The 27,879-nt window shown below is 41.7% G+C and overlaps 1 protein-coding gene across 1 annotated transcript in view; it reads right to left on the reverse strand.

The window, feature by feature from the left end:
* Positions 1-1,881: 1,881 nt before the first annotated feature.
* Positions 1,882-27,879, reverse strand: part of LOC132404600 (ethanolamine-phosphate phospho-lyase-like) — a 33,196-nt gene continuing 7,198 nt past the window's right edge. The window contains exons 5-13 of the mRNA XM_059988873.1: positions 25,028-25,121; positions 23,901-24,017; positions 21,322-21,404; positions 20,305-20,530; positions 17,281-17,435; positions 15,578-15,667; positions 14,569-14,699; positions 7,294-7,388; positions 1,882-6,425 (exon numbers count right to left, since the gene is read on the reverse strand). Coding sequence (XP_059844856.1) covers positions 6,240-6,425; positions 7,294-7,388; positions 14,569-14,699; positions 15,578-15,667; positions 17,281-17,435; positions 20,305-20,530; positions 21,322-21,404; positions 23,901-24,017; positions 25,028-25,121 — 1,177 coding nt within the window. The 3' untranslated portion in view covers positions 1,882-6,239. The remainder of the gene's footprint in view (positions 6,426-7,293; positions 7,389-14,568; positions 14,700-15,577; positions 15,668-17,280; positions 17,436-20,304; positions 20,531-21,321; positions 21,405-23,900; positions 24,018-25,027; positions 25,122-27,879) is intronic.

The raw sequence follows: 27,879 nt of genomic DNA on the forward strand, positions 1-27,879 counted from the left end.
GCTGTGTAGAAAGACAGAACTGTTGAGACATTGGACATTGCATGTAATCAGGGGAAACAATAAAATGTAATAACTTCACAGATGCCGTGGCTTGCAGATCCTCTATTGAAATCCATGTAACAGATCTTGACCTTCATGGTAAACAAATGACTCAATGCCGAAGTCATACTGCAGCAGAGATAATCAGCGGTTTTAGGTTCCCCTTCCGGATTTGGTTTCTCAGCTTTCAGCAGTTTGCTGCATAGCAAACAAGCTATTTATGGAGCTTTCCTTTTCACCTCATGATGGTGTAGAGGGTGGGGATGAATTAGTTCTATCCTTCTGCGCATGTTTGCCAAGCACATTAAGGCCAAATATTAACTATTTTGTCAGCAATTGGTTTATGTTTTGACCAGTAGCTCCAATTATTCTCTCAGAGTCCATATTCCCGTATGGTCCTTCTCAAAGGTTAAAGTCAGAGAAAAATTAGAGTTTGATGTACAAGAATCAAGAGTGGTACAGCCTTTCCATCGGGATCTGTGGTGATACCGTCCATCAAAATGAAAATAACCCATCGTTTCCAGGTGTTGCTTTACCTGATATAAAGGGTTGTGACCTCTTCTGCTTTTATACATCCAGATTACTCTGGCTGACTTCAATGTGATTTGCAACAATCTGACCATGGCTGCCTGGTAAGTCTGGGAAGCAGCTAATGCACTTGCTGGAAAAGTGTGGACAGGCTCCAATGACTGCTGATCTGTGTCTTCAAACGTATTGATGAGGCATAATAGTCACTCAGATGCTGAGACATTCTTGCCTTTGATACTTGTAGAATTTGTGATATATTGATTAGAAACAAAATGCCGCCTACTATCAGGTAGCAAGTGAGGAGAAAGAGATGTCAACGGTTTAGATTAAGGACCCTCATCAAATTAATTTGATTAGAAAAGTTTAGTCATACAAAATTTGAGCTACAGAAATTATTTTTATGACAAAGGTATAAATCTTAAGGATAAACTTTCTGCAATACGAGTGAAGAGGCAATAATAACCCAGCCTTGTCATTTGTAAGCTCATACACAGACCTGCTGCTAACCATTTCCAGCAGCAGTTCAGCCACTTGTTACACCCTCAACTTCAATGGAAGGGACAACTGTGCAAGGTGTACAAACAGCTAGTTATTTTAGTTTCAGGAAGCACAAGGATCTGAAACACAAAATACTCTGCAGATGCTGGGGTCAAAGCAACACACACAACACGCTGGAGGAACCCAGCAGCATCTGTGCTCTGCACATCCGTGATCTGCAACACGAGGATCTGTGTATTTCAGCTAAATTCTCATTTCTAATGGCTACTGGCCTGTACATTGACAGAAATTTCCTTCAAAATCTCTTCAGGTGATAAATTACTAACTAACCCTATAGTGCTTGGAACCAGTTTACTGCATTTTTATGGTTACAATATGATAACCAGCCCCAAAGTGATTGATATGGAGTATACACTGCCCTGTTTTTTTCATCTTGAAGCCCGTGTTGATCTCTAGCAAATACAGTTGAAGTAAGCACTTCCCCTCTGCAAGATGCAAATGCTTCTAATAAAATGAGCTTGGAGCCGTTTAAACTCAAATGTAGAGTTTTCACCTTGAACACCAACAATTCTTTTCCCTCCACTGATGCTGCTCAACCTGCTGAGTTCCTTCAGCACATTGTTCGTTCCTAGGGGACTTCTGCACTCAGTTTTATTTGATGTACACTGCATCACTGCTTTTGACTGATGACTGCTTCGAAAAGCCCAATGAAGCCTGTCCATGGGAAGCAGTGCACTGCCTTGGAAGTACCAAGTTGCATAATTTCCACGAGAACAAACGAGATGATACAAGACTGGTGTTAATGAGAGGAAAGCTAGGTTCAGCACATACTTTTAGATGGCTGCAACTCAAAGGTGCCAAGTATTTTATTACAATTGTGCAGATTTGTTTTAAGCTATTGCCATTGCAGTGATGAGAAACAGCTTCAGAAAAATGATCACAATATTATAGCACCATATCAGAGAAAATTAAAATGATCATATATACAGTAGTTCCACACAAAAAGACAAAGTTGCTGTTATTTTAAAGCTCCTGCTACTTAATTTTAGATGAGGTAGTAGAAATATGAAACATTAATATTGTAAATCAACAAGCAGCCATTTTACATTACAAACCAATTAAATAGCCACTTATGAGCAAATTGGAGAGGATTTTACTAACGCAGCCATGAAAAGATCCCTGGTGAGTGAAAGAGTCCTTTGTTTATAATCGTTTAGTTACCCAGTTACATACACTGGAGATGGGCTGTTTTACCACAGGCAAGTATCACCTTTGGGAAGAAATTATCCCATTGTCTGAGTGAACAGAGAATTTGAACTAGATTGGTTAGGGTAAATGAGGTGCTCTCTCTATAAACTATTTAAGCACTGAACAGGATAAGATAACCAGAGGGTTTTTTGTTACAGTAAACAATGTTTAAAACCTGTTTGTAGTTCATGCGGCAAGAGCAAATTCATTGCAATGTTTCAAAGAAAAGCTGGAACATAATTGTCATCACTGTGCATAAAAAATATATTCGATAATAGATAATGTGTGGTTGGCGTGATCTCCTGGAACGCAATTTGAATGAGTGGCTTTAGAGGAATTTAAAGATTTTGGTTCCCTGGTTGTAGTGGAGTTTGAATTTATTTTGCTGCCCACAGAAAGTGGGTGGTGTTGAGTGCAACTGAGCAGCACTGCAGCTTTCTGAACAGGGCTATAGATCAGTGTACCATTTTGCTTCTGATTATTTCATTCTCCACATTTCCCTTAAATTTTCTTTCGGAAAGGTATGAATTACTGAAGATAGCTTAAGTGTAGTAGCTTGCGAATCCGATTCTTACGTTTTCTTTATAACTACTAGTTCTTGCTTTGTAGTTCAAAGGTTACTTTCTCAATAGAGTTGATTGTCTTTTTGGTCAACAAATGACCCGTATTAGCATTCAGAGATCCTGGGTAAAGATTATCCCTTGTTAAAACAGGGAAATGATAAGTTTATTTGTGAACTATATCTTTAAACTAATAAACAGGAGAACTTCCTCACTGACTGCAATCAATCAGCAAGTTCAGGTCCACAATCCTTTCAAAAGATTATTGTATCTCTAATTTTATTAAATTTAAAAATCATCTAAAAGGGAAGCACATGTGTAAAATGAGGCCCTGGATTGTGTTTTCAAGTTGAGAATTGCTTTGTGTTAAACAAATACTTATGGCCTGGACAGACAACGTAAAAAATACACTCAGTGGCCACTTTATTAGGTACTCCTGTACACCTGCTCATTAATGCAATTAACTAATGAGCCAATCATGTGGCAGCAACTCAATGCATAAAAGCATGCAGATATGGTCAAGAGGTCCAGTTGTTGTTCAGGCCAAAAAACTCAGAAAAAGAGAGAAGTTAAAGGTAGAAATTAAGCTGTTTCCGCAGATGAGCTCAAAGAAGTCACTGTCAAGTGCCAACGTAGCTCTGCCTGCTTAGCAGCTACTCAATGCATAAAAGCACACAGACAGGGTCAAGAGGTTCAGTTGTTGTTCAGACCAAACATCAGAATGGGGAAGAAATGTGATCTAACTGACTTTGACCATGGAATTATTGTTAGCACCAGATGGGGTAGTTTGAATGTCTCAGAAACTGCTGATCTCCTGGGATTTTCATGCATAACAGTCTCTGGGGTTTGCGAGAAATACTGTAAAAAGAAACACTCCCTGAGTGGCAGTTGTGTGGATTGTTAAGAGCAAGGTCAGAAGGGAATGGCCAGTCTAGTTCAAGCTGACAGGAAGGTGATAGTAACTCAAATAGCTACATGTTACAACAGGGGAATGCAGAAGAGCGATTTAGAATGCACAACGCGTTGAACCTTAAAGAAGATGGGCTGGAGCAGCGGGAGACCACAAGCATATTCTCAGGGGCTATTTTATTAGATGCAGTACCTAATAAGCTGACTACTGAGTGAATGATCCGTACTTTATTTTGAGGAAGTTATCTTCATTATTCCTTGACTTTTCTGAACTGCTGATTTGCTTGCACCATAGAGCAGACATTTGATTTTAGGTTTAAAAAAATTCTCAGCTTTGATGCAAGGACTGGTTGCTTGCTCGGGTACTTGAGGAACTGCTTCTGTAGAAATTTGATCATTTAGGAAGCAAATGCATTATTAAAAAAAATCAATCTCCCTAAATTAGTTTTCAAATCTCTAAAGTATTTGTTAACCTGGAGATAGAAACCAAATTGTGTCAAGAAACTTGACTCAAGTAGCAAGCTAGGCAATCATAATCACCCATGATTATTTTTAAAACAATTTTAGAAAATCCACATGAAGGTGTTGTGGAAGTCAAAAGCTTTCATGACAAGGATTTATTTTTAAATTGAAGAGCTTCAGCAACTGCTTGTACCACCAAGAGCCGTAAACTTAATAAACTACCTGTGTAATTTGAGCCTAGTGTATTCTTAGAGACCATGTTTCAAAATTAAAAATTTCTATTTGAATACAAAATGACTTTATATTGTGGAATATACTGTAGTGGTTACAATACAGTAATCCAAAAATTTGAACCAAATATTTTATACATTTATGGCAATTGGTAAATTTATATAATCAAATAGATCAAGAACATTGAAAGCTATTATCAGTGATTGTGACAAGTAGTGAATCAATATTACAAAAAACTTGATTCAACAAAGTCCTTTGGGGAAGTGAATCTGCTGTTCTATTCATGACTGTCTTATAAGTAATTCCAGTTCAAAGGTAATTAGAGATGGAAAATATGTGCTGCTGTCATCAATGACGGGCACACCCCAACCAGTTAAACCAACAATGTCACGTTGCTGATTTCCGGAGCCAGATGTGATAGAATGCCAGTAATCTGACAGTATTACTGCAACAGTATCAGAGGTTTTTGTTGTTAGTAAGCTGCAGCTGTGGACAATTGAGCCTCAGTGAGCATAACATTTAAATTCATGCTTCTAGTAATTTGCAAAAGGGAAGTTTTGGATTCTTTTGGCTATTCACCTAAGACTTCCAAAACTCTTCCCATCCAAATCTCACAAATGACAAATACAACAGTTTGATGAACTTGTGCACGGCACAGAACTAAACTCAACAATTTATACTGAAATATCAATAGATCCCAAAGGATTTTCCAGTCATTGTGGTCTTTGACAGTAAAAACAGTGAAGCAGCCTAGACCTTTCATCTGCAGAGGGAAAGAGCCCAGGGCATATCTTCCTTGGGGCTCTGGTTGACTCAGGATGAGGGGGTAGGAGGAAATTCACCATGATGTTGCCTAGGATGGGACATTTCAGCTATGAAAAGGGTCAGGAGAGATTGAGCTTGTATATCTTGTTGCAGAAATGGATGGTTGTTGGTGACTGGAGGTGGGAGTGGTGAGGTTGAGAACAAAATTATGACACATAGAAAGGTAGAAAATAAGAGACCCGTCCCCATGGCAAAGATGTCTAGAAGCAGAGGGATAGGCTTAAAGTGAAAAGTAAGAAGTTTATGGAGAATTTGAAGAAGAACCTGTTCATCTTGTGGGTGGTTGGAATCTGGAAGACACAGCCAAAGTGGAACTTGGACTCTCACAAAATTTAAAAAGCACCTGGACAAGCATTTGGATTGCCCAAGTATAGGAGGCTCTGACTGAATACTGGTTAATGGGTTTAGTATGGATGGATACTGCATGTTTGGACACTATCGACTGAAACTTAATCTGTGCTGTAGGACTCGGTGACTAAGCTGAGCAGTGTGGTGACTCCAACAATGATTCTTTAGCGCTTACCAGTAGAATTCCTTGTACTTATTCTAGCTCAGGAGAACTGTTCTGTTAAAAACAACAATTTCAAGAAAAAATAAAAAAAAACCTTAGATTCTGAATACACATCAGCCCATCTCTAATGAGTAGGGGACGATATTCAGGAGAGAGGACTTGGGTTCTTTCCATCCATTTGGTGTTAACAGCAGCAGAAGGCTAGGATACATTTTGTGCAAGTTGGTCAATGAGAGCAACCCTAGAGGGAATTTTAAGGAGATAATAGTCACCATTCAAATTAATTAAAATAAAAATATTTGTGAAAAACCTTAAGATTAACCAAAAATCTGTCTAAATATGACTAAATTGTGCAAAACATTTCATGTGCAATTTGATTATGACAACAAGTTTGAGGGAAACCTCGTTAAAACAGAGAGGTAGGTAGGTCATGTCTTAAACTTCTGCGTGGCACAGTGCTGTTTGTTGTGACAGGGACTGGGTTGTTGCCCACAATCAGTTCTGTTAAAATGGCAACCATCTCCACCTAGATTCTCTTCATTCGGTAAGGTCTCACTTGTGTCCAGCTCTTTTGTGCATCTGTTGCCCACCTTGGGAATGTTGGTTGGAGCAATCTGTTTTTAAAACACAAATAGGCAAGTGATGAACCAACATGCTTTTATTCCTTCACATCTTACCTGGGAGCAAGAAGATGTATAAGAATAACACTGAAGAGGAATTAGGCCCCGTATGCCTTATCAGAAGGGAGAGATATTCTGTGGAGAAAGGTTGTGCAAGACCCAACGGAGGACTGAGAAATCCCACAGCATGGTAAATGAGAAGGGGCGCTGAGCTATTGCAGTATTATTTCCAGAACAGTAGAGTAAGCCTGCAAGCAGGCTCATTATTGAGACACGATTATGTGTGGTTTAATTTTGGGGTTTATTGGATAGGATAGAGGCGAAAGCTGCCTAACTACAGCTATTTTCCTCTCTTCCCTGCTCAACGATGCATTCTAATTCTCTTAGCAGTCTCCTGACCAAGACCAATTCAGTGAACATGAGCAATGGAGGGCTTCCTGGGTGCAAAACTACATTACATCATGTAACAGACACAAAATGCTGGTGGAACGCAGCAGGCCAGGCAGCATCTATAGGAAGAAGTACAGTCGATGTTTTGGGACGAGACCCTTCGTCAGGACCATGAATTGCTTGAATTTCCTCGTGCTTACATCATGTATTTTGCTACAATGGTAGGAGTTCAAATTCCCAGTATGCTGCTTTTTATTGTATCTTACAGACCATTACTGAAGCTAGGAAATTAAACACTGCACTGAGATAATCCTCGAAGGAATGTGATAAATGGGTTTCTAAACATCTTTTGTCTGATACAAGATTGAAAGTGATTAATCTGAACCAATGTCTGAAAGGGCTATAGTAGGTTTAAATTTGCTTTGAACAAATGATAATTTTCCAAATGAGAAAATGAACACCTTGTACTTGCCTTTCTCTTTCTGCCCCAAAGTGCCAAGGATGCGACATTTTCCACTGGATTTGACTCCCCATTTTGAACTCTCGCTCTGGTCTTTCTCTCAAGATCTACAAACACCAGTGGAAGAAAAGGTTATTCAATTTACAAGCATTAAGGAAAAAAAAGCACATGAAAATACTAGCTGGTCCATCAAGTTATTCTGGAAATGGTGTATTTCACCTCGCTCTTAGGAGAAAATAAGGATAAGTGTCTGTCTCTGATCAAAGGATTGTCGCTGCTAGACCTTTCAACAACCCAGCTCTTGTTAAACAGATATCTTCCAATCATATACATCCCCTTTGAAGACCTGCACTGCATTCACACTCTTTCCATGAAGGGAACCTGTTCCAATGATCACTGCCTCTATGAAGAATTATTTCATGGTACTGAACCTATGGTTTTTCTTTATCTTGTTCTGCCTGTGATATTTATGACCTTATACTTAACAAATACATATAATCCTTAAAATCCTCACCAAGAAAAAGTATTGAATAAACAGATTCTTTGCTAGTGGGATTCGATTTGGAAAGCCATTACCTAATGGTACCTGAGAGGAGGTAGAGTTTGTACAACACAAATATTGTGATAGGTATTACCAAGGTGTAATACCTATTACACCTATTAAATCTGATTACTGAGGCTAAGAACTGAATATTTAGGGTTTTTTATATTTAGGGAAAATGGGAAAGGAAAAAGGGGATGAGTTGTCTTGATTACTGAAGGAAGACATAATTGCATTTTCTCAGATGCCCAAAATGTCTAACCTGCTTGTGTGGAAATATGAAGAGAGGGTAAGAAGTTATTGGTAAAGGTATTGTACGAGCGATCTAACATTATCTGCATATAGGGCAGAATATAAATCTGTAAAGGTTTTGTATGTAAGGTAGTGCGATAATTGTGTGAGTGCTGAATTCAGGTTTATTGTCACTAACATAAATTGTGAAATTTAGTTGTTTTGCGGCAGCAGTATAGTGTAAGACATAAGACATTATGTTACAAAAATAAGTATGTGATGTAAAAGAGCAATAATGAGTTAAAGTTTATGGACTTAAGTTTATGGAGTTAAAGTTAAAGTTCAGAAATCTGATGGTGGAGGGGAAGAAGCTGATCTTTACATTGAGTATGGGTCCTTAGGCTCCTGTACCTCTGTCTGATCATAGTAATGAGAAGAGGGCATATCCTAGATGTCATTAATAATGGATGCTGCCTGTCTGAGTCACTGCATTCTGAAAATGTCCTCAGTGGTGGGGAGACTTGTGTCTGGGAAGGAGTTGGTGGAGTCTGCAGCCCTCAGCAGCCTCTTGCTATCCTGCACATTGCTGCCTCCATATCAGGTGGTGATGCAACCAGTCAGATGCACTCCAACGTACACCTGCAGAAACTTGCACGAGTCTTTGTTGATATACTAAATCTTCACAAACTCCTGACAAAGTAAAGCCTGTAGGCATGCCTCCTTGTGATTGCATCAAGGCGCTGGACCCAAGATGGAAGCTCTGAGACTTTGACAACCAGGAACGTGAAACTGCTTTCCCTTTCCTCTGCTGACCCTCAAAGGTGACTGCCCCACCCTAAAGTCTGCAATCAGTTCATTGGTCTTGCTGACGTTGAGTGCCAGCAGATCTATCTCACTCCTGTACATGTCCTGAGATTCTACCAACAGTAATAGGATCATCAATGAATTTTTAGAAGGCAATTAAGCTGTGGGCAGCTACACAGTCACAAGTGTAAGTAGAGTAGAGCAGCGGGCTAAGCATGAATCCTTGAGCTGTATCTGTCAAGGATCTGTCAAGTTATTACTGATTCACACTGACTGTGGTCTCCTAATGAGGGAGTCGAGGTATAGAGGGCCAGGTTTTGAAGCTTATTTATTAGTACTGTGAGTTTGATCGTGCTAAGCAGAGAATCTGAATCAGAATTGGGTTTAATATCACTGACATATGTTGTTAAATTTGTTGTTTTGCAGTGGCAGAACAAAATCACACAGGTTAAACGGTGCCTGCTATAGTCCTGTTGTGGCAGCTGGTAAATTGCAGTGGATCCAGGATCTTGCTCAGGCATGAGTTACTTCTAGCCACGACCGACATCTCAAAGCAGTTCATCACAGTAGATGTGAGTGTTACTGGGTCATGGGTTTCTGAGGCAGCGCACCCTGCTCCTCAGTACGACTGAGGGCCTTTTGAAAAAGATGGGAACCTGTGGCTGCTGCAGTGAGTGGCTGAACATGCCAGCCAGTTCTTAGCTTTTCAGAACCCTGCCAGGTACACTATCAGGGCCTGATGCCTTGTAAAGGTTCACAATCTTGAAGAATGTTCTGATGTCCAGCTCTGAGGCAGAGATCACAGAGATGCCCAGTGCTGTGGGGATTCTCACAGATATAGTTTATTCTCCATTTCAAAGAATGCATAAATGGCATTGAGCTCATCATTGCCAAATTCATTTAGGTTTTGCTTTATAGGAAGTAATAGCATGCAAATCCCTCCACAGCTGGTGTATACACAATAGTGTCTCTAACTTGCTATTTCGGTCTCACAATGGGACTCTGTAGGTCGCACCCAGACTTCTTGTAGGGTTCTGGATCGTTGGTCTATAACATCACAGATCTAACCCTTGGCAGGCTGTGATACTCCTGGTTTGTCCATGGCTTCCGGTTTGGGAAAACTCAGCATGTTCTCGAAGGTGCAAAAAGAAGAATTCTTAAAATGTACTTACGCTGGATTCTTAAAACAATATGTTGATTAAGATTATTTATATGTGTAAAGACAAAGGGTTAAAGATCTTATGTACAGATTTCTTGAGGAAAGAGTAATCACAATGTGCTGGAATTTTAAGTTCAGTTTGAGAGTCAGAAGCTTGGGCCAGAAACTTGTCCTAAACTTCAAAGCAAATACAACAGAATGAGAACTGACTAAAATGAATTGGGAAACAAGCTGAAGGATAAGTCATTAAACACCCAAGGAGACATTTAATAAATGTCGGCAAAGCTGTTTGCCAGTGAGAAAGAAGACACTAAGGAAGCTAATAGCCATGCCTAAACTACCAAGGTTCTTAAACTAGCAAAGTTCAAAGTGAATTTCTCATCAAAGTACATATATGTCACTATATTCAACCCTGAGATTCTTTTTCTTTTGGGCATAATCAGGACTATCTTTCCTTTCAGTTAGTCCTGACGAAGGGTCTGGACCCAAAATGTCGACAGCGCTTCTCCCTATAGATGCTGCCTGACCTGCTGCATTCCACCAGCATTTTTGTGTGTGTAGCTTGAATTTCCAGCATCTGCAGATTTCCTTAAGTAGTGTGAGATTTGCAGCTTTCCATTCCTTCAGGACCTCTCCCAGAATCTCTGTAATTTTAGTACCATCAGAGCATCCACTGCCTCTGCAGCCACTTTCTTTAAGACCCCAATATATAGGCTACCAGACTTGGCCTTTTGATACCATTATTTTCTTTGGTAATACTGTTTCTTATGCAGTGCTAAATGCTGATCTTTCTATAGCTCAATTATCATTTATTGTTTTCTGCTATGAAGACGGTAATGAAATGATTAAATAGAATCTCTATTACATTATTTTCAATTATTACCTCCACAGGCTCATCCCCTAAGGGACAGTTGTTTAACTATTTTAACCCTTTTTTATGTACAGTATATGCACAGTTTTTTTTTACCATGATGCTCAATATTATTCACTACTTAACTCTCATATATCTCTTCCTTCTTTGTAATTGCTATATCATCCTTTGCTTCAATGGCTATCATCCTGAAGCACTTACATCCACAGTGATGAAGTGTTTTGAGAAGTTAGTCCTGATGAAGGGTCTCGGCCCGAAACGTCAACAGTGCTTCTCCCTATAGATGCTGCCTGACCTGCTACATTCCACCAGCATTTTGTGTGTGTTGCTTGAATCTCACACTACTGTTCAAGTAAAATGCGGGAATCATCAATCACTGGAAAAATGTTGGATCCACTGTTAAGGGTTAACTGCAGGATAACTCTCCTTCACAACTAAATCCCCACAAAGTGCATTGAGCTGCAGCTCTTGGAGACTGTGTTAAGGAACTGGAGTTGCAGTTCGGTGGCCTTTGGCTCATACAGGGAACTAAGGAGGTGAGAGGTAGGAGCTACAGGAATGTAGCCAGCCCTGAGTGGCAGGAGGCAGGTACCTGGGTGACCGTCAGAAGAGAGGAAGTGCAGAGGCAGCCAGTGCAGAGTACCACTGTGGCCATTCCCCTCAATGATAAGGATGCTGCTTTGGATACTGTTGGGGCTGACGACCTACTAGTTGGAAGCAGCAGGAGCCAGGTCTTTGGACCTGAGTCTGGTTCAGTGGCTCAGAAGGCAAACGAGGAGAAGAGGAATGCAGGAGCGATAGGGGATTCCATGTTAGAGGAGCAGAAAGCAAATTCTGTGGACGTGAAAGAGACACCCAGACGGTACGTTGCTTTCCGGGTGCCGGGGTCAGAGAAGACTTGGATTGGGTTCACGGCATCCCAAAGAGGGAAGATAAACAGTTAGAAGTCATGGTGCATAATGGCACCAATGACATAGGTAGGAAAAGGGAGGAGATCCTGAAGAGAGAATACAGGGAGTCAGGCAGAAAGCTGAAAAGCAGGATATCAGGGTAGTAATCTCTGGAATGCTGCTCACGTGCTAGTGATGCTGATTTGGCAATTGAATGTGTAGCTGAGGAATTGGTGCAGGGGACAAGGTTTCAGACTTCTGGATCATTGGGGTCTCTTCTGGGGAAGGTATGACTTGTACAAAAAGGACAGGCTACACCTGAGCCCGAGGGGGACCAATATCTTTGCAGGCAGGTTCGTTCGAGCTGTTGGGGGGGGGGGGGGTGGGAACTGGAGTGATAAGGCTGAGGGTGGGGCAGTTGGTGCACAACTAGATGCAGTGTACAGTGAGGCTGTGGGGAAGGGCAAGCAGATGATAGGACAAACAGGGCAGCATGGTAGCAAAGTGGTTAGCACAACACTTTATAGTACAGGTGACCCAGGTTCATTTTCTGTTGCCTATACAGAGTTTGTACGTTCTCCCCATGACCGCATGGGTTTCCTCCGGGTGCTCTGGTTTCCTCCCACAGTCCAAAGACAGGCCAGTTTGTAAGCTAATTGGTTATTGTAAATTGTCCAGTGAATAGGCCAGGGTTAAATTGGGGGGATTGCTGGGTAGCATGGCTTGAAGGTCTGGAAGGGCCACTGCGCTCTGTATCTCGAAAGAAAATTGAAGTCAGTGGGATGAGTTAAAATATAACGGGGCTAAAATTAAAAAGGGTGATGAATACAGGACTGAAGGTGTATGTTTGAATGCATGCAGAATATGGAATAATGTAGATGATCTTTAAGCGCAGTTAGAGATTAGCACGTTTGATGTCAAGGGCATCTCTGAGTTGTGCCTGAAAGAAGTTCACATTTGGGAGCCTAACATCCAGTAATACATGTTGTATTGAAAGGTCAGGCAGGTAGTCAGAGAGGTTAGCTTCCATTTCGAGGGGACTAGAATATGAAAGCAAGGATGTAATGCTGAGGCTTTATAAGGCACTGATCAGACCACACTTGGAGTATTTTGAGCAGTTTTGGGTCTCTCATCTAAGAAAAGATGTGTTGGCATTGGAGCGGGTCCAGAGGAGATTCACAAGAATGACCCCAGGAACAATAGGGTTAAGATAAGAGGAGTGTTTGATAGCTCCGAGTCTGTACTTGCTGGAGTTTAGAAGAATGAGGTAGGGTTCTCATACCAACCTATCAAATATTGAAATGTCTGGGTAAAGTGGATGTGGAGAGGATGGGTGAGTCTAGGACCAGAGGAGACAGAATACAGGGACATCCTTTTAGAACGGAGGTGAGGAGGAATTTCTTTAGCCAGAGGGTGGTGAATCTATGGAATTCATCTGGGTGGATATGAAGAATTATTTCTTCTCTGAGAGGATCATGAGTCATTGGAAATTGCTACCCACAAAGTTATGGTTGATGGTCATTGAGGGCAGTGAATGATAGAAATTTGGACTACAGGGAAGGCAAGGAGTCTGGGAAGAGAGCAGCAAAGTGACATTGTCGTGAAGGTCTTCTCCGATTTTGTGAACGGTGCAGCAAGTCAACTGCTCCATATTTTCCCTGTCCAGCCAATTGCTTTCCAACCAAACAACCATCTGCCAAAATTACAAGACTTCATCTCCTTAAGTTCATTTTTCTGGGGCATTTCAAAGATTTTGTAAAAGTTAACATGCAAAATGCACATCGGAGAATAGTTTTTCAGTGGAATATCTTGATATTTTGAGTGAAGCTTTCACGCATGTACATTCAGGAATCATTAACTTCGCACTGTGGAGCCTAGCTGAACAGAACTAGACTGATACTCTAAAGTCATAAAACAGTGCAGGGGTATGCAGTTGGCTGTTGGGACACAGTGGTGGAATATAGAATATTTTCCCTCATCTCCACCCAGGATCAGCATCAGCACTCCTGAATACCTCAAAAAAATGTCTTACTGTCTGGTAGTGCTAACCTCTCCGCAGTGTGGCATCTCCATTTGCATAACCACATGTCCGCATGGATTCTGAACAATTCAGAATTTGTCGACTCTTACACTAGGAAACTGGCCAAACTTGCTTTATGCTAAACCATTACAATCCAAACCAGAAGATGTTAATCCTTTTAGATTGTAACAGGTCCTCACTTACATCCTCACTTCAGCAATTGGTGCTACTTCCACCAACATTTTAAGAATACAGAGTTATTTACTAGTGGGTTTTATAACGCAGAGTCTTCCTATGGAGTGAAAGGAACACCTTTTACAATGTGGCAAGGGGAAAGTTTGCGTGATATTGGTGAAGGATGGACAGATGCCACAGTGAATGGGTAAAGTCAGCTTTGTGTTCCTGTCTCAGGCCTGGTGTTGGCCATACAACTACAAGCCAGAAGAGAGCCCAGCACACTGGGGCTCCTGTACCAACATTACATCTAACAAGCTGGATGTCAGTCAGAGTTTGCATTCCTGAAAACCGATTTTACAGTTGCAATACAATCTCAAGTGAAGAGAAAACAGCTCAAAAAACTGGCATGAGGCCAAGCACAGATGGAACAGTTTCCGGAATGCTACGACCGTGGCATTGGTGAAAACTGACTCAGAGTAGGTTTCATTTGAGAGCGTGGGTGTCAGTACCAGCAGCCAGCTACACTCCCAGCATCCCATTCTGCACACTAGTGGTTAGCAACAGAGATATACATTTTCTGATAGGACAGCATACCTGAGAGAATTTCATCGATTTTCTCTACCACAAACTTGGCATCCGCTGTGGTGAAACACATTGGCGGCTTGAATTTCAGTACATTCCGATGAGGTCCATCAGCACTCAATAATACATTCTGCTCCTTCAGCCTGCAGCAGAAAATTGACAAAGAAACAAGTTTGCAGTCTTGAACCCATATCCCATCTCTGACCGGACATTGAACCCATGAACACTATCTCACTACTTTTTCTAATTTTATTTTTGCACGACTTATTTAACTCTTCACGTTTCCACATTTTTTCCTCTGTGTTATTATGTATTGCATTGTACTGCTGCTGCAGAGACAACAAATTTCATGACATTTGTTGGTGATATTAAACCTACAGTACCCAGTCATTACTGGCCAGCTCCCAACTAAAGGCAACTTCTGTTTTCCTCTTGTAGTCCTCAAGTGCACTCTCCTGCCCGAGGAGCACAGACTGAAGGCAGCTACCTCAAATCTGGTTTACCCATCAGCAGATGTGGCTGGACAACATCATATTCCACCAGGGCTCAGCCAGGTCCTCAAAGCAGCCTAGTAAATTTGGAAGACAATTCAGCTTGCCTTCCTCTAACAAAAAACTTTGAAAATCAAGTCTCACTTACGTTAGCAAACATGAGGAAGTTTAGGGCCCATGTTGTGAACATGAAACTCTGGCTGGAATTCAGGTGCAGGAAGACTCGATGTCAAAAAAAGATATCAAAATTCATCAGGTACCTCAATCATCCCTGTGACAATGTGATCCCTCCAACCCGCTCCCATGATAATGCTGACTCTGGATCTCCACACTAAGCGACAATATAAAGGGGTGCTCATCGTCAAGCTCTGATGGGTTGCAGTGTTAGGGAACCATTCAGATATACCTGAACAATTCATCATCTGATTAGTGGTGAAGGCTGCTTTACATAATGCTATATTGTACGACATGCTTGTCAGTTCAGGGTTTTTAACTAGTGATTAAAACAAGAAAGGACTTTGCCTTGTTACCTGTAGATTATGTGCTGTGCTTCTGCCTTGGCCGGTGTTCTCTTCCTGTGGTCTTTCACCAGGTCAACTCCAATAAACAAACCCACACCTCTGCATTGACAAAAATATTGGGTTCATTGGAGATGTACACGAGAACAAATCTATCAGTCATTCACTGCCTTGAGGAATTGCACAGATTGTCTGCCTTGGAGTAGGGATGTTACACAAAACAGGGGTCAGTAAGTTTATGGTGACTGTTGGACACTTGGATCATCAGCAGAGTGCCAGGACATGTGTTTTACCAGAATTCCTCAGGGCATTCAACGGTGTCAGGGTAATCTACCCTGAGTCAAAAAGCCAGAAGCGGGGCTGTGCGATGATAGTTCTGGTGTTGGTGTTGCTGTGATAACAGTGGCATCCTTTGCCACCTAAAAGTGGGCACTGTGGTCGTGTAGCAGTTTGTGTAATGCTACTACAACACAAGCGACCCAGGTTCAGTTCCCACTGCGGCCTGTAAGGACTTTGTGCGTTCTCTCAACTGAGCTGGTTTCCTCGGAGTGATTCGGTTTCGTCCCACATACCAAAGATGTACAGTACAGGTTAGGAGGCTAATTGGTCACATTGGTGTAATGGGCGGTGCGGACCTGTTGGGCCGTAAGCCGTGCTGAACCCGTAAATAAATCAATAAATCTAAAAGTGGACCATATAGTCTTGGATTGGGCTGGATTCAAGTGAAACCATCAACATCAGAAACAGAATTCATTAGGGGCTCGAAATCACCGCCCCACAGAAAGTACGGGAGGAACTTAGCAGGTCAGGCAGCATCTACAAAAGGTAATCGGAGGTCAATGCTTTGGGCCAAGATTCTGCATCAGGATTGGAAAGGAAGAAAGGAGAGAGCCCGTGTAAAACAGCAGAGGAAAGGGAAGGGCTGGAGCAGGTGATAGGTGGATCTGGGTGAGGGTGGGGAGTGTGGTCAGGAGCTGGGAGGTGGCGTGTGGGTAGATCGGTCCCATTGATGTGGAGGAGGATGCAAAGGGAGCACTAGATCCAATAAATAAAACTGATGGATGACATGTGAATCACTTTAATATCAGAATCTTGGGACAGCACTGGCCGGATGTCAGTCAACAAAGCCATGCTAAATCTTCTGTATTTTCTGGTGATTTGCTCAAAGCTTCACTGTTATTATACAAGGGCCAGTGTGGAATATTTAGCATTTGCCTGGGTGCAATAAAATGTGGCTGCAACGCTGCAGCCTCATCTTCATATCTACTGTTCAGCCCAGTAAACAACCCTTACAGCAAATCATCAAATCTACTGTCAGGGCATTCTCAGCCCGGTGATCTGCACTGGCGAGAGGAATGACTTTGGCTGCCCTGTGAACAGCCGAACTGTCGCCAGAATAGAATACCAGTTTATGTCTGCACAGGACAACCATTGGAAACTTCAGTGCCAGTGCCAGGGCTAGTGGTCTGCATAGTTGTTAACTTGATCCTAATCTTTCTGGAAAAGTTGGCGAAGGGAAGTGGGGGAGGAGGTCGGAGCTCTAAATGAGCTCTTTCCAGGTTCAGAATCTCCATAAATCAAGGTGTAGTGTCGTGCTGTCAGAGTCACCAGTTGGTCTTTGTTAAAGGAATGGACGGGATAACCTGCCATTTTATATATACATACTTCCATGAAGGGTAGTGTTGCTAGTGTTCCATGAAGGGAACAAACATTACCTCACATCCCCAATAAGTTCATGTTTGGCTTGCTGTTCTCTCAGTAAATCCATCAGGTAATTTCCTACTCTTGTTGCGTTGCCACACAGATCCTCCTCCTCAATCACGTTCAGAACAGCCAGACCGATGGCACATGAGACAGGGTTACCTCCAAACTGAAACATGGGCAGGTGGGTTAGGAAAAACGAATGTCCACTTCAAAGGCAAAAAAGATATTGGATGCAGAACACAGATAATTGGAAGCTAACAAGTATTTTACTTCTTTGAAAACTGTTGCTGCTTTAAAGGCGACATTTTTACCCAAAATAGCATAATTGTGTATCAAAGAGCCTAATCATAACTCCAAGCTTCACTGTGAAGAGTGAAAATGTTAGCTAATTTCTTAAGCATTTTGTTTTTCTGAATATTTGTTATTTGTGGGTGTGAGTGCTGCTGATTCAGTGGAATGCCAATTGCTCCAACATATTTGATATAGGACTATGTTGGTTCACTGGATTTTGACTTGTTGCACCAAATGTAGTTGTTGAACAGCAAGGGAGTAAGCTGTAAACTTGCTGGGCTGGAAATCCTTTGTCATCATTAATAGGGAGCAACATGTCATGGTCATACACACCAAGTCCTCATTGATGATCAAGCACCAATTCTCACTAACCTTATTTTGTTCCCCTTACATTCCCCATTAATTTACCCAGATTCCATTGTTCAGTGATACACAAAAAGCAATAGAAACAAAAAGCAGTCAGTTTATCTAACACCTGCACATTTTAAGGATGGGGGAAGAAACTGGAGCATCTGGAGGAAACGTACATGTTCACAGGGAGAATATGCAAACTCTACACCGACAGAACTGAGAGACAGGATGCAGGAGTGGTTTGAGCAGTAGGGCAGCAATTCAACCAGCATCTGTCTCAGAGAGTGAAATTTTACAATGACGTGCAACCTGAATTGTAACTATCCTTCCCACTCCCACACTGACCTGTCTTTGACCTCCTTCAAATCTATGAAGAGGCCAAACTCAAACTGGAAGAAGAACATTTCATATTTTGGTTAGATAATTTGCAACCCAAAAATATGAACAGAGAATTTTCCAATTTCAGTTAAACCAGTGTCCTCCTCCCAAATCCTCACCCGTCCATCATTTTCTTCTCCCTTTGTTTTCCTTTCCAATCTCTTTCCCCATCCCCCGAATCTGGTTCCAACTGTCCAACGTTCCTTCCACACCTGATTCCACCTATCACATACCGGCCTCCAACCTATGCTCTCTCATATAGTTATACCCTGGCAATCTTCTGTCTTCCCTCTTTTGTCCTAATTGATCACTTGAGTTATTCTAGTATACTGTTTCTTTTCCTTTGTGTTCAGATTCATAACTCCCCAATTCCCATGAAAACTGGATCTTGCTTCAAGTCAAACACCTCTGGCATGGGATCTGAGAGGCAATTCCATAGCGTAAAGCCGTGAGCCTTGCAGACTATGCTCTTCTACAATACTCCAATTGGATGCCACTTTACCTGGGCTTCTGAATGTGTCACTGTGCTCCAGATGTCGTCATTACCAACACACCCAGAGACATTCCTGATATTTCCACTTCAAAGTCTAAATTTGTCTCTTCCCATTAGTAAGATGTTTAGAGAGATAAATTTGTATTCTTTTAAACTCTAAATAACCCAGCTTTACTCTACTCAGCCTTCTTTTAATCCACTCTTTCAAGGAATCCATCACGTTAAGTTCTTTAGATTTTTTTTCATAGTTAGATATGAGCTTAAGTGTTTTCTCACGTGTAAACTCCAAGTGCCTCTGGTTTCCAGGATCCCTGATTTCTCTTCCTCTCAGCAAAGCATGAAAACAAAGTTGAAAACATTGGCTTCATGTCAAGCAGCAAGCACTTGAGTGCCCCACAACTCAGCTTTCGGGGTGAATGTGGTTAAGTTATAATGAAGGCTCAAGCTTCAGACACCCATGCACTTTCATCAGGGGATACTTGGATAATAATCAAAGGCAGATAGGTCTGCTACTTTGACTCACCCTCATTCAGGTTAATTACAGAACATAGAACATGAAGCAAGACAGCAGTGGAGCAGGGCCTACAGCCCTTGATGTCTGTGTTGAGCGTGACCACAACTTAAACCAAACCAATCTATCTACATATGATCCATATCTTTCCATGGCTCGTATATTCCTGAGCCTGTCTAAGTGCCTCATAAATGCTAGGTTGTGTCTGTTTCCATTATTATCCCTGGCAGCCCTTTTCAGAGAAGTGTATGGAACAACTTACCCTGCATATTTTCTTTAAACTTCTCCACTCCCACTGTAAACTATGTTTTTTCCAGTATTTGCATTTCTACCCTGGGATAAAAAAACTCAGGCCTTGCATTGCTTTTGGACCTCTCTTAGGTGTCCCACCAGTCTTCAATGCTCTGGAGCAAACAATTCAAGTTTGTCCAACCTTCCCTCTCTAATCCAGAATCCAGGCAACGTCTTGGTGACACTCTCTGTATCCTCATAAAAACTTTCATATTCTTCCTGTAATGGGAGATCAGTACTGCGCACTATCCTCCAAATGTGGCCTAACCAAAGTTTAACACAGTTGTAACATGACTTCCTCATTCTTATACTCAATGCTCCAACCAATTTGAGCAAACATACCAAATGCTTTCTTTACCATCTGATGTACTTTCAGAGATCCCTCTGTACATCACTACTTCTAAATATCTGTCCATTTACTGCCCCCTTATATTGGATCTCCCAAAGTACAATTTCTCCCACTTTTGAGGATTGGACTACATCTACCATTTCTCCGCCCATATCTGTAGGTGAACTATATCCTGACATTTCCTTTAACAACCTTCATTATCCACAATTCCACCAATTGCTGTGTCAATTGCAAACTAATTAATTATGCTCATCCATTGGATTGGACTTGACAAATCAGTTAACTTTGCACTCGAGGATTTTCATGGTCAGCTTTACACTTGATGTGCCAGCCCGACTACTGTTATGGAACTAAAAGTTTCAATAACTCACCGTGTTAAAATATTCATGCCCAGACGCTCCGAATGCCTCTGCAATTTCTTTGGTTGTAACCACGCAGGACATAGGATGGCCATTTCCGATGGGTTTGCCCATGGTGACAATGTCTGGAACAAACTCCTCTCCTTGCAACTGGAAGGCCCAGAAATGTTTCCCCACTCGGCCAAAGCCAACCTGGACTTCGTCGGCTATGAACACTCCCCCCACTTTGTGCACGTATCTGAAAACAGAAGTAGCCATGCAGTTCGACCAAACACCAAGAGAAAGGACAGGCTGCAAGCAGAACCTTTCATAGCCAGTCCACACACACCTCAAAACATTTCTCCACACTAGCAACGCACTGTCAATTCCTTCAAATGATCGGATCACAATCTTGTGTCGTCTACAAACTGCAATGGGCATTTTAACCATTAGATGACCGAGGCAGAGGCTTTATAAACTGGAGTCTTAGAATGCCAATGTGCAGTTAAATTGTGAAGCATCTTCACTCTGGTTCTGTGATATCAATGGAGGGCCGGTAGAGACTGTGCCATTGAATTCATTCACAACAGTGACTGGTATGTTTTTGGATTCTAAAGGAATAATGGGATATGGGGAAAGGTCAATGAAATAGTAAATCAGCTGTGATACTGGTGAATGATTGAGCAGCCCTGAATGATCAGAAAGCCTCCCTCTGCTAATTCACAAGAGCTACCCTTGTTATATTCACCAGCCCGTCCTCCACCACCACCTCAGACAGGTTTATAAAATCATTTAAAATCATTGAGCACTGGAACTATCTTGCCTTTTAAGGCAGAGGTTGCAGGGATTCTTCTCTTGCCAAGTACATTAAGCGTCAGCAATAATTATCACATTATCACACCCCAATACATGCATTAGTGATCAGAGAAGTTTTCATTAATCGTCTCTTCCACTCTTACTCAGAGGGAAGACAGGATTTTAAATGCTAAGTAAGATGGAAGCTGTATCTAGCCTTCTATCCTTAAAGAGAAACACAAACTGTGTACCTACTGTGCCACTTTTTGGAAGTAGCCAGGTGGTGGGATTATCTGACCTCCGCAACTCTGCATGGATTCAGCAATAAAAGCAGCCATCTATACAAAAGAAGATGATATGAAAACCACACATCTCCAGCTTCCACTATACTAAAAGGATGGAGGTGGGTGCTAATTCAATTGGAAACCGAGGTACAGAACAGTTAATCACTCCTCAGTCATTAAGATAAAAAAAAAACGAGGACTTTTGGAAAACCTGAGAATCTTCAGCAAACTCTGCTCACCATAGTTTTCCATATTTCTTCAAACTTGCAGGACCATTTGTAAAAAAGAAATAGTCAAGAACAATTTTCAGTCCCCAGAGCTGAAATCCCAGTTTCCTGTTACTTTCAAGGTGTCCATTAAAGGTTCAAGTAAAATTTCTTTGTCTGTTGCTTCAAGAAAGACAGTAATCAGTTTAGTTTATTTGAGTGAAATTTTAACCCCTGACTGGTTAGCCACATGTTATCACAAAGAGAAGGGCTCCCAGCAAGTGGACAATTATTTACTAATTGCCAGAAACATTATATGCAACCTGCTTCACTTGAGGCTCCTTGGCAGAATCCATTCTGGTATATTGTACTTGCTCACATTCCAAAATAAGATGGATTCCCAGCTCCTGTCTGTATTTGCAAAACTATCAAATACCAGGCAAAAGGTTAAGAGCCCTCCCTGGATATCTGATTTCCACAGCGGATGATCCTCCTGGAAATAAACCACGTCTCAGGCCTTGATCAGGTAGTTAGAGAGTAACAGAGCAGCTGGTGTTTCAAGTACATTAGTGCACACCAGAGGTGCTACTGTTAGTCGTTACTCTCTCTGTGGCTGATCAACATCCCGGCTATCTGTGAAAATATCCAAGAGAAAGGGGAAAGAAAAAAAAAACTATCCATTAGTACAGAAAGATTATATAATCATGACCTACCTAACCTTTGGGTGAACGTGTGGGATAAACTATTTAGTGAGGCTGGGAGATGGCCCATAGACTACACATTTTATAAAGAAAAATGCTGGAGGAATCAAAAAGGTTGGGGTGCGATGGATTCAATTAGCAAAATGTTAAGTGAGGCAAATCACTTGCCTCATGTTTGGGTCATATCAAACCTTCAGCATATCAAATGAAAGTTTCCTCAGAGCTCCTCATATTCGAGAGTTGCATCTTCACTGGTAAGTGTGACTGGAATCAAAGGAGTAACTCTGGGGTAATTTCAAAGTATTAATTCATTAACAGCACGGTTAATGCTCTTATGACATCAGCACTACTTTATTTTATTCGCAATTCAATGCTGATGAATCAGGCTGTGTTTTAAAATAGCACCATTCTGGCTTCAGTGTTGCTTGTGCAGAACTAGGAAGATATCAGTTTGAATGTTACAATGCATGAGATGACAATGTTATATTTAGTACAAAGCCTTATAGGGATTACCTTCTGGTCTAGGCCATCTCTTTGAAGGCTCATATGAAACTTTTGCCAAAGCGAATGGAGGAGGATTAGAATAATCATCTCATTCCACCACCCCTGTTTTCCAGCATTTTCCTATGTGCAGTGGGAGTATCGATTTCTGATTCTGAAGGTTAATCATGGTCTTTAATAGGGTACATTCGAACTGGACAGAGAGCAGAGATCGCTTGGCTGCCATGCTTATAAAAAGAGCTTCTGCCACAACAACTGTTTTTATCTATTTCTACATCGGTCAAAGTTGGTTTTGTCTGAGTCAGTGCTAAATGAGCAGTTATTTTGCACTGGACCAACATAATTATTTTAGCCTGATCCCACATCTCATGAAACATTGATGTACTGGTACTAAACGCAGCAAGTTGGCGTCATTAGCACCATATAAAAGCATAGTTCGTTTGTACATTTTATTGTATTTTCTATAGAAATAATGTTTAGTCAAAAGATTTGATCTCTTCACTTCCTCAAACCTGTTTTGAGTTAACATCAGACAATGCAAAACAATGCAAGCATGGGATAAATCTTGCAAAGAAAACTTTAAGAAAACAAAGCTCAATGCAAATTATATGTTCTATATCAAAGCCATCTAAAAAAGGTGCAGATTAAATAAAAACATGAGACAGATTTTAAAATGTCATTTACTCCAAGCAGTTTTGAATCTTTCCCAATGGGCAGCTGGGTTGAGAAATGTCAGGAGGTGTAAGGCACTCCTTCCCTCCACTACCCCGCAGGTTACTCTGAGGAAAAGTGTAGCACCTGCTTAAACCCCCCACCCACCGCATCGGGGTCACATGTAGTCACAGAAACAGGTGGTGGATGGCCGTATGAGCAGCTGCTGCATATCACAAGTGCTGGTTATGCGACCACTGACGCCAGGCAGACAATCTCTGAAGAGTATTGAGGGGTCACCTGTCTTGTAAAGACACTGCCCAGAGGAAGGAGATGGTAAACCACTTCTGTAGAAAAATTTGCCAAGAAAATCATGGTCAAAGGCCATGCTCATCCATGACACATAATGATAATGATGTTGACCTTATAATAATTGATGGATACTGTTGATCTCACTGTGGCATAAATAATTTTGCTCAATGGATACAAACCTTGCGGCCTTTCTTTTCAGCCTCTTGAATCAACACATTTACTTCCTCTGCATAGGCTGAGGCTGGGTCAGGGTGGTCTTCTCTGTACTTTCCTCTGTAGACATCAGGGGATGGTGCCTAGGAGAAGGTAAACACAGATTCCACAGATTCCCTAAACCAAGCAGCATAAAATTTGAAAAATACAGCAGTTTCAACTGCTCATCATTCTGACTGCGCAGGCTGCAAAGCAATTAATTTCTTAACTTTTATAGCTGTTGGATCTATTGTTAGTGTCTTTCAGCAGAATATAAATAAAGATTTTTTTGTAAAAATATGATTCACGTGCTGAACATTTTGTTGGCCTTGGTTAATTTCTAAAATTCCTTCAGTGCTTTTCAAAGGATGCTGGTTAACGCAAAGATTTACACCAGCAGCAACTAGCTAGTCAGCAGCCACTTCCATTACCCAGCGCCATGTTCCAGGTAAGAACCTGTGCCATCACAAGCAATGCTTAATTCTGGGCTGAAGTTGCGTTCCACCACAATTCAGCAGGCTGTAAATCAAAGTAACGTATAATTCACGTTGGTAAAGTATAATTCACTGTGAATAATTGGACAATTATTTCTGTTTTTATAACACAAACTTGGGAAGCTTAAAGAGTTGCTCCAAAGTCATATGAGTTAGTAGGTTAATTGGTCACATGGGTGTAATTGGGAGGTGGGGGCTCGTTCTGCTGGAAGGGCTGTATTTCCAAATCTAAATCTAAAGTTAGCTTGTCTGAGTCTCTTTCTGCTCAGTATAGGTATATCAAAGCTAAGCTGCAGTAGCATTGTAATTAAGCAGATCAGCAGTTAGTCTGGAGCCCTATCTCACTCATGTTTCAATTTTAGACAACAATCTGCTCTCTGCCAAGTCTCTTTAAACTTCCTGAGTTAGTGTTGTCAAAACAAAATGATTGCCCAATTATTCACAGTGACTTACATGTTACCAATCTACCCGTCTGCACGCAGCTGAAATATTACGCAGGCGTTAACTTGCTGGTGAAACCCAACAGGCCAAACAGCATCTGGGGGGGGGAGGGGAAGTACTGTTGAATTTTCAGGTTGGAAACCCTGTATCAGGAATGTTAAACTACTACCAATACTCACAACATGCACAAATTCCTTCTGAGCTTCGGCATGAAGTTCTTGGAATTTATAGGGACTGATGTCAATCAACGATGTTATATGTCCGTGGTAAGCACTGAATGGGGGATGAAAGAAACAAATTCAATCCAAACAATGTCCTAAGACTGCAGAGCTTTTTTAAAGGAGTCTCACACAAAGTTTTCAGAAAACCAAGTATTTTGATGTTCACCATTAATGAAGATAGCTTTTTAAGTTCCAGGTGTATTTATTTACCTGAACTCAAACTCCTCAGCTCCTCTGGATTTGTGGGATTTGAGTTTGCCTCCGAGATCAATACTAATCCAGCAAAATGACTAACACTTATGGCTTTATCGATGTTTTAAAAAAGCTAACTATATTGAGCTATACCCCAAGCTTTACGTGGATGTTTCAATCAGAAGCAGTATGCATGGTCTGGGCTCACCACAGCTGTAGAACCCAGCTCTGGAAGTAAGACAGTCTAGAGACAGTCTAGAGATCTGAGTGAGCTTCTGCTCTGCCAGCTTCCCTCTCATATCTACCATTTTGTGCTGAAGATGAGCGAGCATAACCAAAGCAACCCACAAGTGTATGGTGTCACCACCCACAGCTTCAATCTGCTAATTAAATTTGCCAACGACACTACATTGATTGGCCTAATTTCAAATGATAATGAGGCAACCTACAGAGAGGAAGTCACCACCCTGACACAGTGGTGTCAAGAAAACCACCTCTCCCTCAATGTTGCAAAAACAAAGAAGCTGGTTGTGGATGACAGGAGGAATGGAGACAGGTTAACCCCTATTAACATGAATGGATCTGGGGTTGAGAGGGTGAACAGCTACAAATTCCTTGGCATACACATCACTGAGGATCTCACGTGGTCTGTACATACCGGCTGTGTGGTGAAAAGGCACAACAGCACCTCTTTCACCTCAGACGGTTGAAGAAGTTTGGTATGGGCTCCTGTGAACTCTTCTGGAACCTCTGCTGTTATATATGAGACACGGGAGCAGAATTAGGCCATCTGGCCCATCGAGTCTGCTCCACCAATCAATCATGGCTGATGCTTTTTTTTCTCCACCTCAACCCATTTCCTGGCTCTCTCTCCGTAACCCTTGATGCCATGTTCAATCAAGAACCAATCAATCTCTGCCTTAAATACACCCAATGACCTGGCCTCCACAGCTGCACGTGGCAACAAATTCCACAAATTTACCACCCTTTAGCTAAAAAAAGACCTGGATGATATACACAAAGAAATGACCTGGATGAAAATTATAGATGGGTGAGTTAGTAAATTTGCAGATGATACAGAGATTGTAGAAAACTGGCAAAGGTATAGTGGGATATAGATTGGTTATGGATATGGGAGAAGAAATGACAGATGGAGTTTAACCAAGGTGTGAGATAAAGTATAAAGACAAGGACAATGGTAGCGGAAGGACTTTTAGCAACGTTGATGGACAAAGGGATCTTGGGGAGGATGGAGAAACTTGGGCGGCCAAGGCTGAAGGGAGATCTGGTCAAAGTTTATACAATTATGAGAGGCGTGGACAGAGTAGGCAGCCTCTTTTACCCTGGACTGAAATACTGAAATGTCTACTACCAGAAGGCATGCAGTTAAGGTGGGGGCGGGGCAAGTTCAAAGGAGATGTACAGAGCAAGTTTTTATTTTACACAAAGAGAGACGGGTGCCTGGAATGCACTGCCTGGGGTGATAGTGGATGTAAATTTGATAGTGCGTTCTAGAGCCTCTTGGCCAGGCCCATGAATGTACACGAACAGGAGGAGATGGACATTGAACAGGCAAAAGAGATTTGTTTAGTTGTGTATTTGATTATTAATTTAATTGGCTCAGCACAAGATTGTGGACTGAAGGGCCTGTATTTGGTCAGTGCTCTATTTTCTATAACCATCGAGCCAGGTCAGTAGTGATCAGCAGACTCCCTTTAAACAATAACTCCCGCCTCCCCTCCAACTCTGAGGAGAATTGCTTGAGTAACAGTGTGCTACCATTGACCAGCACAGCTTCAGCTGAAATTCCTCTTCTGTGTCGGGAAACTTGTTGAACAACCATGCACTGGCGCTGAATTCATAACTTAATATGCTCTGAATATTAATGAGATGTTCATTATAAAAGGATTCAGTGCCAGGGGGCAGCTGCAGCCTGCATTTACGTAAACAGTCGTGTGTACTGAGGTACAGTGACAAACTTGGTTTGGCCTGCCGACCATGTGGATTGTTGCATTACAACAGGACATTGAGGTGAGTGGACCTGCAGAGAGCAGCTTGCTTCTGGCATCACCTTCAATGCAGCACCCTCGGTGAACTGCTCTCAAGGGCTTCTCAGGTGCTGCCAAACAAAATCACATCAAACAAAGAGATCTCCCTAACCTTCTCAATCACTGCCCTTCCTCTGGGGCGAGTCCAGAGCTGGACTTTGGCAGTTGCCAGCATGATTGCCCATGGTGCAACAGGATCAGAGATGTGCAAGAGGTCAAAACTGACAGGGCTCTGTGGGCTGAGGATAAAGAGGATGAGTTTTATGACAGGGCTCTGTGGGCTGAGGGTAAAGAGGATGAGTTTTATGACAGGGCTCTGTGGACTGAGGGTAAAGATGATGAGTTTTATGACAGGGCTCTGTGGGCTGAGGGTAAAGAGGATGAGCTTTACACGTTCTAATATTACACAACTTTAACTCTAAAGAAATGTTTTTTTTTCAGAATACTTCCAGTAATCATCTCCCCAAACACTGTCACTTTCAGCTACTTGGTTAGACATTCATTTTACGTATGTCATGAAAAATGCAAGTGGAATGCAAAATTACAATTACAATACAAAGTTAAATAAAT

This window comes from Hypanus sabinus, chromosome 14 (genome assembly GCF_030144855.1).
Source record: "Hypanus sabinus isolate sHypSab1 chromosome 14, sHypSab1.hap1, whole genome shotgun sequence".
Lineage (NCBI taxonomy): Eukaryota > Metazoa > Chordata > Chondrichthyes > Myliobatiformes > Dasyatidae > Hypanus > Hypanus sabinus.